This window comes from Pristiophorus japonicus, chromosome 16 (genome assembly GCF_044704955.1).
Source record: "Pristiophorus japonicus isolate sPriJap1 chromosome 16, sPriJap1.hap1, whole genome shotgun sequence".
NCBI classification, from domain to species: domain Eukaryota; kingdom Metazoa; phylum Chordata; class Chondrichthyes; family Pristiophoridae; genus Pristiophorus; species Pristiophorus japonicus.
Window position 1 is genome coordinate 116,064,268 of NC_091992.1, and position 16,981 is coordinate 116,081,248.

The 16,981-nt window shown below is 45.3% G+C and overlaps 1 protein-coding gene across 1 annotated transcript in view; it reads left to right on the forward strand.

Annotated features, from left to right (window-relative positions):
* The window catches only part of LOC139226760 (zinc transporter ZIP11-like), an 807,495-nt gene that overhangs the window by 8,126 nt on the left and 782,388 nt on the right, over positions 1-16,981 (forward strand). Inside the window, exon 2 of the mRNA XM_070857754.1 lies at positions 10,396-10,434. Within this exon, the coding sequence (XP_070713855.1) occupies positions 10,396-10,434 (39 nt within the window). The remainder of the gene's footprint in view (positions 1-10,395; positions 10,435-16,981) is intronic.

Sequence of the window (16,981 nt, forward strand, 5' to 3'; positions counted from 1 at the left end):
CCAAGTCATGTTTGACTATAAATACTCATCTAGGCCTATATCAATTTAATAGGCTACCGTTGGAATGTCTTCCGCCCCTGCCGCATTCCAAGGGGTGATGAACCAGATTTTGCAAGGTATTGAAGGGGTAGTATGTTATTTGGATGACATACTCATTTCAGCACCAAATAGGCAAATTCATAATAACACATTGAATGAAGTCCTCAAACGGCTAGAGAAGCACAGAGTACGAGTGTCTGCTCATAAGTGTGAGTTATTTAAAAACTCAGTGGAGTACTTAGGGTACAGAGTAGACAAAGATGGTTTACATCCAACCATGGAAAAATTGGATGCAATTAGAAATGCACCCACTCCCAGGAATGTCACTGAACTTCGTTCATTCTTGGGTCTTTTGAACTATTATGGGAAGTTCCTACCAAATTTGGCTACAGTATTATATCCACTGAATGAACTTTTGAAAAAACAGGTCCATTGGAAGTGGTCAAAAGAATGCAATACAGCATTCAAGGAGTGTAAAAGCAAATTGGTAGAGAGCACCATGTTAGTTCACGATGACATATCTAAGGAGATTAAGCTAGCATATGATGCCTCTCCTTGGGAGTTGGGGCAGTGATCTCTCATGTATCACGTCGTGGCGAGGAGAGACCGATTGCTTTTGCTTCACGCACTCTCAGTGCCAGTGAGAGTAATAATGCGCAAATTGAAAGGGAAGCTTTGGCATGAATTTTTGGGTCAAGAAGTTTCACAAATACTTGTATGGTCGTAAGTTTACCATCATTACGGACCATAAGCCCCCTAACAGCAATCCTCCATCCAAAGTCCCCAGTTCCAACATTAGCTGCAGCTCGAATGCAGAGATGGGCTTTGATTTTGTCAGCATATACATATGATATTGAATACAGACAATCAGCTGATCATAGTAATGCTGATGCAATGTCTAGATTGCCTCCCCCATCACAAGTTACACCCGATAAGGAAGAAGTGTTTTATTTTTCTTTCATTGATGAACTGCCAGTCACAGCTGAAGAGATTGGTAGAGCAACCAAACGTGACCCAGTGATGTCAAAGGTGTATGAGTATATTGCAAATGGATGGCCAAACCAGGTAACAGACAAAGATACACATCCATTCTTCATTCGTAGGAATGAATTATCAGTCGATAAAGATTGTATCATGTGGGGTGCAAGAGTGGTTATACCAAATAAATTCAGGTCCAAATTATTAGGAGACTTCCATGACCAGCACCTGGGGTGTTTGACCAAGAGTTTTGTGCACAGTTATTTATGGTGGCCAGGTCTTGATAAAGATGTAGAGTACATCGTGAGTCAGTGTACGACATGTCAATTGGTAAGCAAGCAACCACCACCAGTCCTATTACAGCCATGGAAATGGCCTCCCAGGGTGTGGCAAAGGCTACATATTGATTTTGCTGAGTTAGAAGGACAATTGTTCGTGATTGATAGCCATTCGAAGTGGGTTGAGGTGTTTCCAATGTGGAAAATAACAACAAGTAAAACATTGGACATTTTACGAAAATTATTTTCTTCATTTGGCCTCCCTGAAGAAATTGTTTCAGATAATGGACCACAATTTCGTTCAGAAGAATTTGCACAATTCACGAGCAAAAGTGGTGTGAAACATACCACCCTGCTTCGAATGGTGCAGCAGAGTGCACTGTACAAATTGTAAAACGTGCCCTCATAAAACAAATGTTAGATCCAAATCCAAGGAAACGACAGTTGTCATTGGATCACAAATTGGCCAATTTTTTGATTACATATCGAAATACTCCTCATATTACGACTGGTAGAACACCAGCAGAGTTGTTTCTCAAACAACAGCCAAGAACTAGATTCTTGTTGTTAAAGCCAAATTTGGCACAGTCCGTAGAAGAGACACAATTAAGACAGAAAGTAAATCATGATAAAGGTAGAGTAAAAGAGAGAAGTGTGAAATTAAACCAGAAGGTGAGAGTGAAGAACCATCACCATAAATGGTTAAAGTGGTAACCAGGAAGAGTGGTGAAGATATGTGGTCCTTGCACATATTTGGTAAAGATGTTTGATAATGGACAGGTTAGGTTTGTTCATATTGATATTTTACCTACAGACATGGAAGGAGTTAAAGGTGGGAATGATTCAATTATCTCTGACTCATCAGATAGTTTTGATACATCAGTAGCAAATGCTAAATCCAATGAACTGGAAACAAATCCAGGAGAGAATCAGAATGAAAGTCTGAGTCCGAGTCAGGAAAACAAAGAGCCTGAAGTTAGTGAGTTCAAATGAAAATCAAGGAAATTCCGTGGAGGAAAACGTTCCTCAGGATGAGCCTCGAATGAGTGTGAAATCGACACCATGTTTGGAAGGTATCCTCTTCGAAACAGAAAACAAGTGGTAAAGTTAAATCTGTAAATATGGAAAAAAATAAGTCTATATCCTGTGTTATGTATAAACATGAAAGTTGTTATGTATGATGATTGTTATGATGTCGTCTTCATCAAGGAGGGAGAAGTGTAATGTCTGTCAGCTTGTAATGTTTGTAGCGCCACACTGTGGTTGTGGACGTATTGTGTACTGCAATTGCAGAGTTAATTAAACAGAACCAGGCAATTCCGGAGGCTTCCGAGAGAGCTGCCTGCCATGTTAGGAAGTTGTGTGTGCTGTGCTCTGTGAATATATCACAATCAGGTAACACATTTTCATACAAACGATAGTGCAAATCTCTCTCTTTCCTCTCCACACCTCCAAATTTCTGTGGATGCTGGGCCAATTGAAATTTCAAGACTGAGATCGACAGATTTTTATTTGGCAAGGGCAACAAGGGAAATGATTCAAAGACTGGTAAATGAAGTTGAGGTGGCAATCAACCACGATCGAATTGAATGACGAACAGGCTTGAGGTGTTGAATGGCCTACTCTCTTCCTTTGTTACCTTGATTAAACTTCTCCGCCTCGCCAGCGTGCTCTCCTTTTAAGATGCTCATTAAAACCTATCTCTTTGAGCAAGCTTTTGGTCACCTATTGTCCTAATGTCTCCTGTTTTGGCTCAGTATCAAATTACTTGTCACTGTGAAGCGCCCTGGGACGTTTTACTGTGTTGAAGACGCGAGAGAAACAGAAGTAATTTTAATGATGCTGCTGGGCCATTGGGAACAGTGTTATTACTGTAATATTAACCCATCAAATGTAAATTATGAAACAGTTTTATATAAAGATACAAAGAGTGAAAACCCTTCAGTTCTGGTTGCCCTCCTTTCCATTCTATCTTTCATTTTTATTTTTCCATCTCCTCTAAGTTGATGCATCTTTTCCTATGCCTTATTTCTCTGCAAAGCTAAGTTTAAAACACTTTTTTATCATTGTTATTCCTGGCTCCCACAGTCCATTTCTGGAGGTGGGAACAACTCCTCTTTAAGTCTGTCCCAAAACCAGAAGAGTGAATACTGAATCAGCCATCAGACTTCAAATCAACTTGAACCTTTAATCGATCTGTTGTGTATCTGTAAAGCATGCACTCCCATGTTCTGCCACCAGGGAGTGCATCCCTTGAAGTCCCAAGGGATCCCAGCATCCCTTGGGAGCGCTGTATTTAAGCCGGCCCCCAAGGCCTGTTCCTCACTCTGAAGTGTCTTGATAAAGACTGAGGTCACTGTTACTCTAGCCTCCTTGTGTGCAGTCTCATCTGTGTTAGGAATACAATAACTGACGACGAGTATACGAATCCAACACAAAGATGCAGCAAACTGTGCGCATCCTGGAGAAGTTCTCGGAGGGTGAGGACTGGGAAGCCTATGTCGAACGGCTAGACCAGTACTTTGTAGTCAACGAGTTGGACGGAGAAGGAAGCGCTGCAAAAAGGAGAGCAGACCTCCTCACGGTCTGCGGGGCACCGACCTACAGCCTCATGAAGAATCTTCTGGCTCCGGTTAAACCCACAGATAAATCGTATGAGGAGCTGTGTACACTGGTTCGGGAGCATCTTGCCTCGCCATCAGCACGCTCTCCCTCGGGTTATCGGTTTTACAGGTGCCAGCGATCTGAAGGTCAGGAAGTGGCGAGCTACGTCACTGAGCTAAGGCGATTTGCAGGACAATGCGATGCAGATGCTCAGAGACTTTTTTGTACTGGGCATTGGCCATGAGACCATCCTACGAAAACTTTTGACTGTAGAGACACCGACCCTCAGTAAGGCCATTGCGATAGCACAGGCGTTTATGTCTATCAGCGGTAACACCAAACAAATCTCTCAGCACACAAGTGCTAGCAATGTTCATAAATTAACTGGAACTGTGTTTGCGAGCAGAAATGTACAGGGCAGAAACCACAAGTCTGCAACTGCCAGCAGGCCTCGGGTGACCCAGATAACTCAGTCCGCAACAAAGGATGAATGCAAGGCAATTCACACCTTGTTGATGTTATGGAGGCTTCCATTCAGCCTATTCATGCCACTTCAAAGGGTATGTTTGCAAGAGCTGTGGAACAATGGGTCACCTCCAACGAGCTTGCAGATGAGCTGCAAGCTCTGCAAAACCTGCTAACCACCACGTGGCAGAGGAAGATCGGTCCATGGTGGATCAAAGCAATTTTGAGCCTCAGAGAGGAGGCAGACGCTGAAGTAGACTGGGTGCACACATTTTCGATGAAATATCCACCGATAATGCTAAACGTAAAATTGAATGACTTACCCGTAGCCATGGAACTGGACACTGGTGCTAGCCAATCCATCATGAGTTTAAAAAGATGTTTGAGAGACTGTGGTGCAACAAGGCACTCAGACCAGCCCTGAGCCCCATCCACACGAAACTGTGAACATACCCCAAAGAGCTTATCACTATCCTGGGCAGCGCCATGATCAAGGTCACCTACAAGGGCACGGTGCACGAACTGCCACTCTGGATTGTCCCGGGCGATGGCCCCACACTGCTTGGAAGGAGCTGGCTGGGCAAAATCCGCTGGAACTAGGATGACATCGAGCGCTATCACATGTCGATGAGGCCTCATGTACCCAGGTTCTTAACAAATTTCCTTCCCTTTTTGAGCCAGGCATTGGAAACTTTTCTGGGGCAAAGGTGCGGATCCACTTGGTCCCAGAGACACGACCCATTCACCACAAGGCATGAGCAGTACCTCACATGATGAGGGAGAGAGTGGAAATCGAGCTGGACAGGCCGCAAAGCGAGGGCATCATCTCCCCAGTGGAATTCAGCGAGTGGGCCAGCCCGATTGTTCCAGTACTTAAAAGTGATGTCATGGTCAGGATTTGCGGCGATTATAAAGTAACTATTAATCGTTTCTCGCAACAGGACCAATACCCGCTACCTGAGGCAGAAGACCTATTTGCGACGCTGGCAGGAGGCAAGACGTTCACCAAGCTTGACCTGACTTAGGCCTACATGACGCAGGCGCTGGAAGAATCTTCGAAGGGCCTCACCTGCATCAACACGCACAAGGGACTGTTCATCTACAACAGATGCCCGTTTGGAATTCGCTCGGCTGCAGCGATCTTCCAGAGAAACATGGAGAGCCTGCTCAAGTCAGTACCACGCACGGTGGTTTTTCAGGATGACATATTGGTCACGGATCAGGACACCGTCGAGCACCTACAAAACCTGGAGGAGGTCCTCCAGCGACTGGATCGCCTAGGGCTGCGGTTGAAGAGGTCGAAATGTGTCTTCATGGCAACAGAAGTGGAGTTTTTGGGGAGAAAAATCGTGGCGGACGGCATTCGGCCCACAGACACCAAGACAGAGGCTATCAAGAACATGCCCAGGCCACAGAACATCACGGAGCTGCGTTCCTGGGACTCCTCAACTATTTTGTTAACTTCCTACTGGGGTTAAGCACCCTCTTAGAGCCCCTACATGCGTAAAGGTGAAAACTGGGTATGGGGGGGAAACCATGTAATTGCTTTTGAGAAAGCCAGAAACATTTTATGCTCCAACAAGCTGCTTGTATTGTATAACCCATGTAAAAGACTTGTGCTAGCATGTGATGCGTCGTCGTACAGAGTCGGGTGTGTATTACAACAAGCTAACGTTGCGGGGAAGTTGCAACCTGTCGCCTATGCCTCCAGGAGCTTGTCTAAGGCCAAGAGGGCCTACAGCATGATTGAGAAAGAGGCATTAGTGTGTGTGTTCGGGGTAAAGAAAATGCATCAGTACCTGTTTGGCCTCAAATTTGAGCTGGAAACCGATCACAAGCCCCTCATATCCCTGTTCGCTGAAAACAAGGGGATAAATACTAATGCCTCAGCCCGCATACAAAGGTGGGCACTCGCGCTATCAGCGTATAACTATACCATCCGCCACAGGCCAGGCACCGTGAACTATGCGGATGCCCTCAGTCGGCTACCATTGCCCACCATGGGGGTGGAAATGGCGCAGCCTGCAAACTTGTCGATGGTGGCACAGCCCGCAGACTTGTTGATGGGCATGCAAGCATTTGAAAATGATAAATCACCTGTCACGGCCCGCCAGATTAGGACTTGGACCAGCCAAGATCCTCTGCTGTCCCGAGTAAAAAAAAAACTGTGTACTGCATGGGAGCTGGGCCAGCACCCCGTTGAAATGCAAGAGCTAATCAAGCCGTTCCAGCGGCGAAAGGACGAGCTGTCCATTCAGGCAGACTGACTTGTGGGGTAACCGCGTAGTGCTCCCTAAAAAGGGCAGGGAGACGTTCATCTCGGATCTCCACAGCACACACCCGGGTATAGTAATGATGAAAGCGATAGCCAGATCCCACGTGTGGTGGCCCGGTATCCACTCTGACTTCGAATCCTGTGTACGGCAATGCCGCATGTGTGCTCAGTTGAGCAACGCGCCCAGAGAGGCACCACTAAGTGTGTGGTCCTGGCCCTCTAGACACTGGCCGAGGATCCATGTCGACTATGCGGCCCGTTTCTCGGTAAAATGTTACTGGTGGTGGTGGATGCTTTTTCAAAATGGATTTGAAATAATGTCGGGAAGCACCACCACCGCCACCATTGAAAGCCTGAGGGCCATGCTTTCCACCCACGGCCTGCCTGACATACTGGTCAGTGACCACGGGCCATGTTTCACCAGTGCCGAATTTAAAGAATTCATGACCCGCAATGGGATCAAACATGACACCTCTGCCCCGTTTAAACCAGCCTCCAATGGGCAGGCAGAGCGGGCAGTACAAACAAACAGAGCCTTAAATGAGTCACGGAAGGCTCACTCCAAACCCGCCTGTCCCGAGTACTGCTCAGCTACCGCACAAGATCCCACTCGCTCACAGGGGTGCCCCTGGCTGACTTAAAACCAGACTCTCGCTGGTTCACCCCAACCTGCATGATCAGGTCGAGAGCAGGCGGCAGCAACAAAATGTAGACGATGGTCGCGCCACTGTGTCACGGGAAATTGATCTGAATGACCCTGTGTATGTGCTAAACTATGGACATGGTCCCAAGTGGATCGCGGACACGGTGATAGCTAAAGAAGGGAGTAGGGTGTTTGTAGTCAAACTAGACAATGGACAAATTTGCAGAAAGCACCTGGACCAAACGAGGCTACGGTTCCCAGACTGCCCTGAACAACCCACAGCAGACACCACCTTTTTCGAGCCCACAACACACACCCAAAAAAGGATCAACGACACCACGCCGGACCAGGAAATTGAACGCATCACTCCCAGCAGCCTAGCAAGACCAGGCTCACCCAGGAGCCCTGCAGGGCCAACAACACGCCAGCCCAGCGAGGGCACAGCCAACTCACCAGAACAGACATTTGTACCGAGGCGGTCCACCAGGGAAAGAAAGGCTCCCGACCGCCTCATCTTGTAAATAGTTTTCACTTTGACTTTGTGGCGGAGTGATGTTGCGTATCTGTAAAGCATGCACTCCCATGTTCTGCCACCAGGTAGCGCATCCCCTGATGTCCCACGGGATCCCAGCATCCCTTGGGAGCACTGTATGTAAGTTGGCCCCCAAGGCCTGTTCCTCACTGGAGTGTCTTTTCAAGACTGATGTCACTGTTACTCTTTCCTCCCTGTGTGCAGTCTCATCTGTGTTAGGAATACAATACGATCAATGTAGCAGTTTCTTTGTCACTGGGTAACTCAGCTCATCTGAGTGGTTTAAAAATAGGGAAGCTTTTATTTTGGAGGCACCGTGACACTATATGCCTGCGGTTGTTGTCTGGCTCAGGACAGGCAGTCACGCATTATAGTACCATGAGGAGTATGGATCCCTATTACAGGAACCTGAGCAGGGGACAGTGTGATTTTAAAATCGCTGTAGTACCATTTAATACAGCATTACTGCACCAGTGGTTAATTGAACTGAATTAAAACACACTCTTTTGGAAGTATGCACTTGAATGTTGATGATGAAAGAAATAACTTGCATTTAGATAGCGCCTTTCACAACCTCATGGCGTCCCATTGCACTTTACAGCCAATGGTGTACTTTTTGAAGTGCAGTCACTGTTGCAATGTCGGGAACTGCGGCTGCCAATTTCTATACAGCAAGGTGTCATGCACAGCAATGAAATAAATAACCAGATCATCTGGGGTTTTTTTTCGATGTTGGTTGAGGGATAAATGCTGGCCAGAACATCCCCTGCTCTTCGAATGGCGCCTCATTAATTGTTTTCTATGTTGTTTATTACTCGTGTGTAATACTCCTTTCATGTTTTGTGCATGTCCCGAAATTCTTAAGAACAGTCTCTTTTTTTTCAAAAAATCTGATGGTTTTAATATATCTGTTTGAAAATATGCTTTTGTGAAGCACTTTGTTTAATGATCTGAGCCTTGAATGTTTTTGAAGTTGTGGAAAATTAGCATGTTTCTCAAAGCATTACTGGTTTGAAAAGAGCTTTGCTTGTGTGAAATCCATTTGTTTATATTATGCTTCGATCCAAACTCCTTTTTTAAAAAGAAATATTTAACTTAAAAACATAAAAGATAAACACAGTGGAAACTTTATCTGTGATCCAATTATCAATCAGACTTTTTGCGGAACAAAGCTTTGCGCGGGATGCCAAAACGACTTGGGGCTAAAATTGCCCCTTTCCTTAAGGCTTCTTAACACCGGAAATTGGCGGCCACGCTGCGGAGTGCAATGGCTGCCGGCCTTTCGTGTAATGGACGCCATTATCACAATTCCGCTCTTGCGGTATCCCGGCAGTGACCTGCTCCCCATCTCCCCCCACCCCCAACCCCACCGCTCCGCTGCTGTCGAGACGTTCTTATTGCATCATAACATTGCGCAGGACAATGTTCTCCACCCCCCGCCGGAATTCCGCCGTGAAAATCTTCCTCCCGCTGGGCAGTGCCAAAGCAAGCTTTTTCCCCCGAGGGTCCAGTGAGGCTGTGGCATTCTGTAAAGGCGGTGCAGCTCCCATTGAAGGGGAGGATGTGCTGCCGCCATGTTTTTTTTTGTCGGAAGACTGCCATATTGGGCTAACGATTATGCCCCAGGGTTTGGCCGGGCCGCCAACAGGCAGCCTGGCACCGCTTCTTGAGTGCCAGGCCGCTGGCCCGGCCGAAACCCTCCCTGGTGACCCAGCGGACCGAACTTTAGAAATCAGGCAGGTCCTCCCCTTGAAGTGAAGGGAAAAGCCGTGGTGACGCAGTGTCGTGATGACTGACAGCGGCGGTCACTACACCCGCCCCCAACTTCCGCTCCTCTGGTGTGCTCACCGCCGCACTTCCACCCCCATTGCGAGCGACTTCCGATCCGCCTGAAAAAAAACCAAAGAGCTGAATTTCGCTCAAGAGGCCACCTCAACCACCGCGGCGGTGAAAACACTCGAAACTGGGTGCGTGCGCCCCGTTTCGGGCGGAGGGCAATTTCGGCCCCTTAATATTTAGTTTGCTGTACATGGCATATAAAGAAAAACAACATTTGAGGCCTGCCATGGTCCACAGGAGTTGGGGGTGGCCTCTCCATTATGGGGGATAACCGAAGCCCCATTACATGAATGTTTCGAAATGTGCAAGCATGGTCTCGCTTGTGTTGAGTTCTGGGTTGTGGTGCCCCAAGGATGGGTGGACAATGAACGCTTGTTTTTAGGCTTGTTCCAAGTGCCAAAGACCATTCCTATTAGTAAGTGCTCACTTCCTATGGGTGTAACTAATCAATATTTGCACAATGCTGGGATTTCAAGCCTGACATATGGAGGCGAGTTTTGATAGTTTTGAAACAAGGATGTTGATGTTGAGCAACCGACACCACCAAAAACAGGTGATTTTGCCATTTTTCTCTTTACTATTTGAGGGACCTTGGTGTCTGAAAATTGGCTGTTGCGTTTGGCTGTCCAACCGTGACCACACCTCAAAAGTACATGAGGACATGAAAGGCGTTAGTTAAATGCTTTATTTTTTTTTCTTGGTAAAAGTGTTTTAATGTCATTCTTATCTCTGTCCCACACAGAAACACATACTGGATGGAAGTCTTGGTTTTGCTGCGGGGGTAAGTGCATCAAGAAACTTTCAGCCGCATCGTTTTAAAAATGAGGTGACAAAGTTTGCCTTTTGAAAAATTTTGCATGAGTATCAGTTCTTTCCTCCATCACAGAAATTTGCGTATAGAAGGAGGCCATTCGGCCCATCGTGTCCGCGTATCCAGCCTAATCCCACTTTCCAGCTCTTGGTCCATAGTCTTGTAGGTTACGGCACATCAAGTGCACTTCTAAGTACTTTTAAAATGTGGTGAGGGTTTCTGCCTCTACCACCCTTTCAGGCACTGAGTTCCAGACCCCCACCACCCTTTAGGTTAAAAAAGTTCTCCAACTTCCCCCTAAGCCTCCTACCAATGACTTTAAATCTATGCCCCCTGGTTATTGACCCCTGTGCTAAGGGAACTAGGCCTTTCCTATCCACTTTATCTAGGCCCCTCATAAATTTTATGTATTCTTTTTTTTTAACGTTGTTGGGGCAAAATGTAGAGGGAGAATAAGAATATTCTGAAGAAGCATTCTATGAAGAAACTATTGCTGAAATGTTCATCTCTGAAAGACTGGAGAAGTTTATCATACAGACAAAGAAGGTGCCAGCTTCAATCAGAGAGCAAGAATGATCCGGGTTGACGGGAAGTGAGGGCACATGCTGCTGATGGAAATGAATTAAAAAATTTAAATGCAATGAAATTCGTTTATTTTAAAAATGCACTTGAAGGGTGTGGGAGCGGCGATTGCTATATTTCTGTGGTGAAGGATGTCATTGATGAGAAATGCAAACATGTCTTTGTCACAGGGGAGTACCTTCAGTTTCTGAAGCAATCAGGTGATGTATCGCACAGGCAGGTACAGGGCTATCTCCCTCTACTTTGCCCCAGCAACGCACCTTCATCTAAACTTCAACTGCACCAGGGGAAGCTAGATAACTGCATGAGGGAGAAAGGAATAGAAGGATATGCTGATGGGGTGAGATGAAGTAGGGTGGAGAAGGCTCGTGTGGAGCATGAACACTGGTGTAGACCAATTAAGCCGAATGGCTTGTCTCTGTGCTGCAAATCTGATGTATTCTGCATAATTCCATGCAACAGCTTCATTTGTTGATTATTGTTGAGGCCTTTGTGATTGAAATATGTCAGATTGTTCCAAGTTATGGTGTTTCTGCTGTTGACTTCCCAGGGACTGAGTTGAGACTATTATGTATGCAATAAAGGTTCAAACTGAGTACTGTTTAACTAAGCAAGCTACAATCTTGGCTCTGCATTATTTCGGCTCAAAAGTGCCTGACTCTCAAAACAGCTGGCCTTTTATACCTGAGCAGCATCATGTGCGTGCTGCTCAGTGGCCTCCAACAATCACGCCATCTGGTGGCTACAAACAGAATGTACATACATGACAAAGACTGTCCAGACTATTTCATGGTGGGCCGTTGCAGCTGATAGGAAGAGGAGATTTGCACTGATTTTGAGTATAAACCAACACTCCTACATACATAGTTATGAAGTGCATTTTGAAATTTTGTATGTGTTCTGTTATTGTATGAATCGTGTAATTCTCACTGTTTTGTAAATCAATTACATGCTCGTGGTGAGTGCTCAAAAGAAAATGCATTAACGTTCTCCTCGTATCCTTAATGAACCTTCCCTGAATGAAGGAATTCCTGAGTGTGTATTTTACTGAATCCCTTACTGCAGCTATTCAAATTCTGATAGTCTCCAAGGGGATGGTTTATAATTATTGGACATGTTTTTATAATGGTCAGTTAAGAGTAAGCAGATCATTTATTTGGGGTTGACCTCCTTCTCATGAGGCATGCTCTAATTTTGAGCAGCTTTTTGTTCTATTTAACAACATAACAAAAACAGATTATCCGGTCATTATCACATTGCTGTTTGTGAGAGTTGCTGTGCACAAATTAGCTGCCACGTTTCCCACATTACAACAATGACTACACTCCAAAAGTACTTCATTCGCTGTGAAGCACTTGGAGATGTCCGGTGGTCGTGAAAGGCATTTTTTCAATGCATGTCTTTATTTTATTTGAACGGCAGCAGTGTTACAAATCGATCGTGTTTTTTTTTCATCGGTGGCTTTGTTGCTTCACGTGAAAAACTGGGAATTTAGCTGAACACAGGACTTCTTCAGGGATAGTGGCTGACTCGATTCATTTGAGAGGAATGAACGTTTCAATAGTTTGAAAGTGGGATCAACAATTTTTTCAAAACAAGAAATGCTGAGTCTTGAATATTAAATACAACATTTAATACACAAGATCACACTTCAATCGAGGCATGATAGCTCCAGCTATGCAAAGCCCTGTTTGGGCCACATCTCAAGGACAGTTCTGGGCACTGCAGCTTAGAAAGGATATATTGACCTTGGAACGCAGTGCAGATTCCCCAGAATGTTCCCAGGGCTCCAAGACTATGAGGAGAGATTACATAATCTGGGATTGTATTCCCTGGAATCTAGAAGGATAAGGAGTGATTTGATTGAGGTTTTTAGGATTTTGAAAGGAATTGATAGGGTAGATCAAGATAAACTTTTTCTGCTGATGAAGGATTCTCGAACAAGGGGATAAAACCTTAAAATCAGAGCCTGGCCATTCAGGAAAGAAGTGAGGAAACACTTCTTCACACAACTGGTGGTAGAAGTGTGGAACTCTCTCCCACAAAAAGCAGTAGATGCTAGCTCAGTTCATAATTGTAAATCTGAGGTCGATAGATTTTTGCTAGACAAGGGTCTCAGAGGATATGGACCTATAAAAGTCATCATGAATTTGTTTAAGGCAAATTGTGTTCTTGATGAAGTAATGGAGAGGGTTGATGAGGGTAGTGCAGTTGATGTTGTGCATATGGACTTTAAAAAGTGTTTGACCAAATACCATATAATAAGCAAAATTAAAACCCGTAGGATTATAGGGTCAGTGGCAGCATGGATACAACATTGGCATAGGGCAGTCAGAGAGTAGTGGTGAATGATTTTTTTTAGACCGGAGGGAAGTATACAATGGTGTTCCCCAGGGGCTGGTATTTAAACCACTGCTCTTTTTGGTATATATTAATGACTTGGACTTGGATATAAAGGGTATAATTTCAAGGTTTGCAGATGACACGAAACCTGTAAATGTAATAAACAGTGAGGAGGATAGTAACAGATTCAGGAGGACATCGACTGGTGAAATGGGCAGACACATGGCAGATGAAATTTAATGCAGAGAAGTGTGAAGTGATACATTTCGGGAGGAAGAATGAAGAGAGCCATTATAACATAAATGGTACAATTTTAAAGGGGATGCAGGAATATCGAAACCTGGGGGTGTCTGTACACAAATCCTTGAAGGTGGCAGGACAAGTTGATAAGACTGTTTTTAAAAAAAAAACCTACGGGACCCTGGGCTTTATTAATCGAGGCATAGAGCGCAAAAGCAAGGAAGTTCCACTAAATCTTTATAAAACACTGGTTGGGTCTCAGATGAAGTATGGTGTTCAATTCTGGGCACCACACTTTAGGAAGGATGTGAAGTCCTTAGAGAGTGTGCAGAAAAGATTGACGGAAATGATTCCAGAGATGAGGGACTCTAGTTATGTGGATAGACGGGAGAAGCTGGGGTTGTTCTCCTGAGAGCAGAGAAGGTTGAGAGGAGATTTGAGAGAGGTGTTCAAAATCATGAGGGGTCTGGACAGAATAGATAGAGAGAAACTGTTCCCATTGGCAGAAGAGTTGAGAATCAGAGGACACAAATTTAAGTTGATTGGCAAAAGAACCAAAGGCGACATGCGAAAAACTTTTTTACGCAGCGAGTAGTTAGGATCTGGAATGCGGTGCCTGAAAGGGTGGTGGAGGCAGACTCAGTTGTAGCTTTCAAAAGGGAATTGGATAAGTCCCTGAAGGAAAAAATGTTGCAGGTCTATGGGAAAAGGGTGGGGCGATGGGAGTAGCTGAAGCTCTCTTGCAGTGAGCTGGCATGGCTTGACGGGCTGAAGGGCCTCCTTCTGTGCTGCAACCATTTTATGATTCTCAAAGCACTCATTAAGAACATAAGAAATAGAAACAGGAGTAAGCCATACGGCCCCTCGAGCCTGCTCCGCCATTCAATAAGATAATGGCTGATCTGATCATGGACTCAGCTCCACTTCCTAGATGTTCCCATAACCCCTTATCCCCTTATCGTTTAAGAAACTCTCTATTTCTGTCTTAAATTTATTCAATGTCCCAGCTTCCACAGCTCTCTGAGGCAGCGAATTCCACAGATTTACAACATTCTGAGAAGAAATTTCTCCTCATCTCTGTTTTAAATGGGTGGCCCCTTATTTCTAAGATCATGCCCTCTAGTTTTAGCCTCCCCCATCAGTGGAAACATCCTCTCTGCATCCACCTTGTCAAGCCCCCTCATAATCTTATACGTTTCGATAAGATCACCTCTCGTTCTTAATTCCAATGAGTAGAGGCCCAATCTACTCAACCTTTCCTCATAAGTCAACCCCCTTATCCCCGGAATCAACCGAGTGAATCTTCTCTGAACTGCTTCCAAAGCAAGTATATCCTTTTGTAAATATGGAAACCAAAACTGCATGCAGTATTCCGGGTGTGGCCTCACCAATACTGTGTATAACTGTAGCAAGACTTCCCTGCTTTTATACTCCATCATGGCCTCTAGTTCTAGTCTCCCCCGCCAGTGGAAACATCCTCTCTGCATCCACCTCCCCATGAGGACAGTGGTCCCAGCCCTGTCGAGGTGCAACCCATCCATCTTCAACAGGTCCCTCCTGCCCCAGAACTGATCCCAATGCCCCAGGAATCTGAAGCCCTCCTGCACCATATCTCCAACCCCACATTAACCTGTTTTATCCTATTTTGTTCCAACGTGTGCCACTGGGCGATCCTGGTTTTTAACTTCCTCCATATCTCCTTAACCTCTGACTGCAGGACCTCTACCCTTCTCCTTCCCTCGTCATTGGCTCCCACATGTTCCCCTTTCCGCCTTCAAAATGTTCTGCACTCTCTCAGTGATGTCCTTTACCCTGGCACCAGGGAGGGCAGTGCACCATGCAGGCCTCACGTTGGCTGTTGTACAAACATCTGTCTTCTCCCCCTAACTATTGAATCCCCGATAACCTCTGCATTCCTACGCTTCGCTTTGCTCTCCTCCTCCCTGTGCAGTCCTTTGCCTCACGGTGCCTTGCTCTGGACTGCACTCCTTCGAAGTATTCAATCCTGAGAACAGGTCAGTGAGCGCCACACACCCTGACGATTCCGACATTGCCTGCCTCTTCCTACCCAGCCGAATGGCCACCCACGTACTGTCCTGAGCTGCCTGTGGCTGTGAGGGTGACCACCCCTTGGAACATACGATCCAGGAAAATGTCAGCCTCCCATATGCCCTGGAACGAACAGAATCACTCGCGGTCTAGATTATAATTAGTAAATAGATTTAGCTTGCTTTCAAATCAGTTAGTAATGAATTTCTGTGATTTTTTTTTTTTAACCCTTTTATTAAGAGTTATTTCTCAATCCATGATAACCAACTTCAGTTAATATTAGTGTATACTAAATTGACTTGCCTTGGCTTTCAAGGGCTCCTTCGCTACGTTGTCTCTGACGTCATGGTTGCAAATGTTCTGAGGTGCTTTGCCCTGCTCTGATGCTCCTCCGCCGTGCTGCTGTTTAAATACTTGGCTCTGCACCCGTGGTGCTCCGCGCTCTCTCGATGTGGAGGCACCGCCTTGTGTCAGGTCTGTGCTCGTCGGCTCGATTGAAGCGGTGAAACATGGTGCTGCCCTGTTGAGCAAAAGAAACAAAAATTGCTTTTTTTTTTATCCTAAAAAGAAATTTGAGAAGGCTGATACTGGGGTGAGTCTATCCATGCCTTGTGCTTAACCAAATTCTATAGGACTGATATTGAGGTGCGTGCACATCATTCAGTCCCAACACTGAAGTTACATAGGATTGCATAGGAAGTTACTCTACAAGGAGGCATACTCAGAGCCTAATACATCAGCTGCCTGATATATCAACTGAATATGTATAGTGTGGTTCCATTTTCCACAGAATAAATGAAACCCACGAATTATGTGAAATTTCTTACGCAATTAACTTAAGAATTCGGAGGAGCAGGAGTAGGCCATTCAGCCCCTCGAGCCTGATCTGCCATTCAATGAGATCATGGCTGATTTTTACCTCAACTCCACTTTCCTGCATTATCCCCATTTCCCTTGATGTCCTTAATATGCGAAAATCTATCGATCTCTGTCTTGAACATACTCAAAGACTGAGCCTCCGCAGTCCTCTGGGGTAGAGAATTCCAAGGATTCACCACCCTCTGAGTGAAGAGGTTCTCCTCATCTCAGTCTTAAATGGCCTTGTGACTGTAGACAAAGGACAACACGCTGGGAAAGTGACCAGTCACTTTTTTTCTTCTCAAAACCATCAGCTCGATTTAAAAATCTCTATTTTAAAAAAAAAAAAAAATTTTTTTTTTATCTTAGAGCCACATATAGGGCTAGATGTTCGGCACCCACCCGCCCATTTACTGCTCATTTCGCGCCCATATTAACAGCGAGA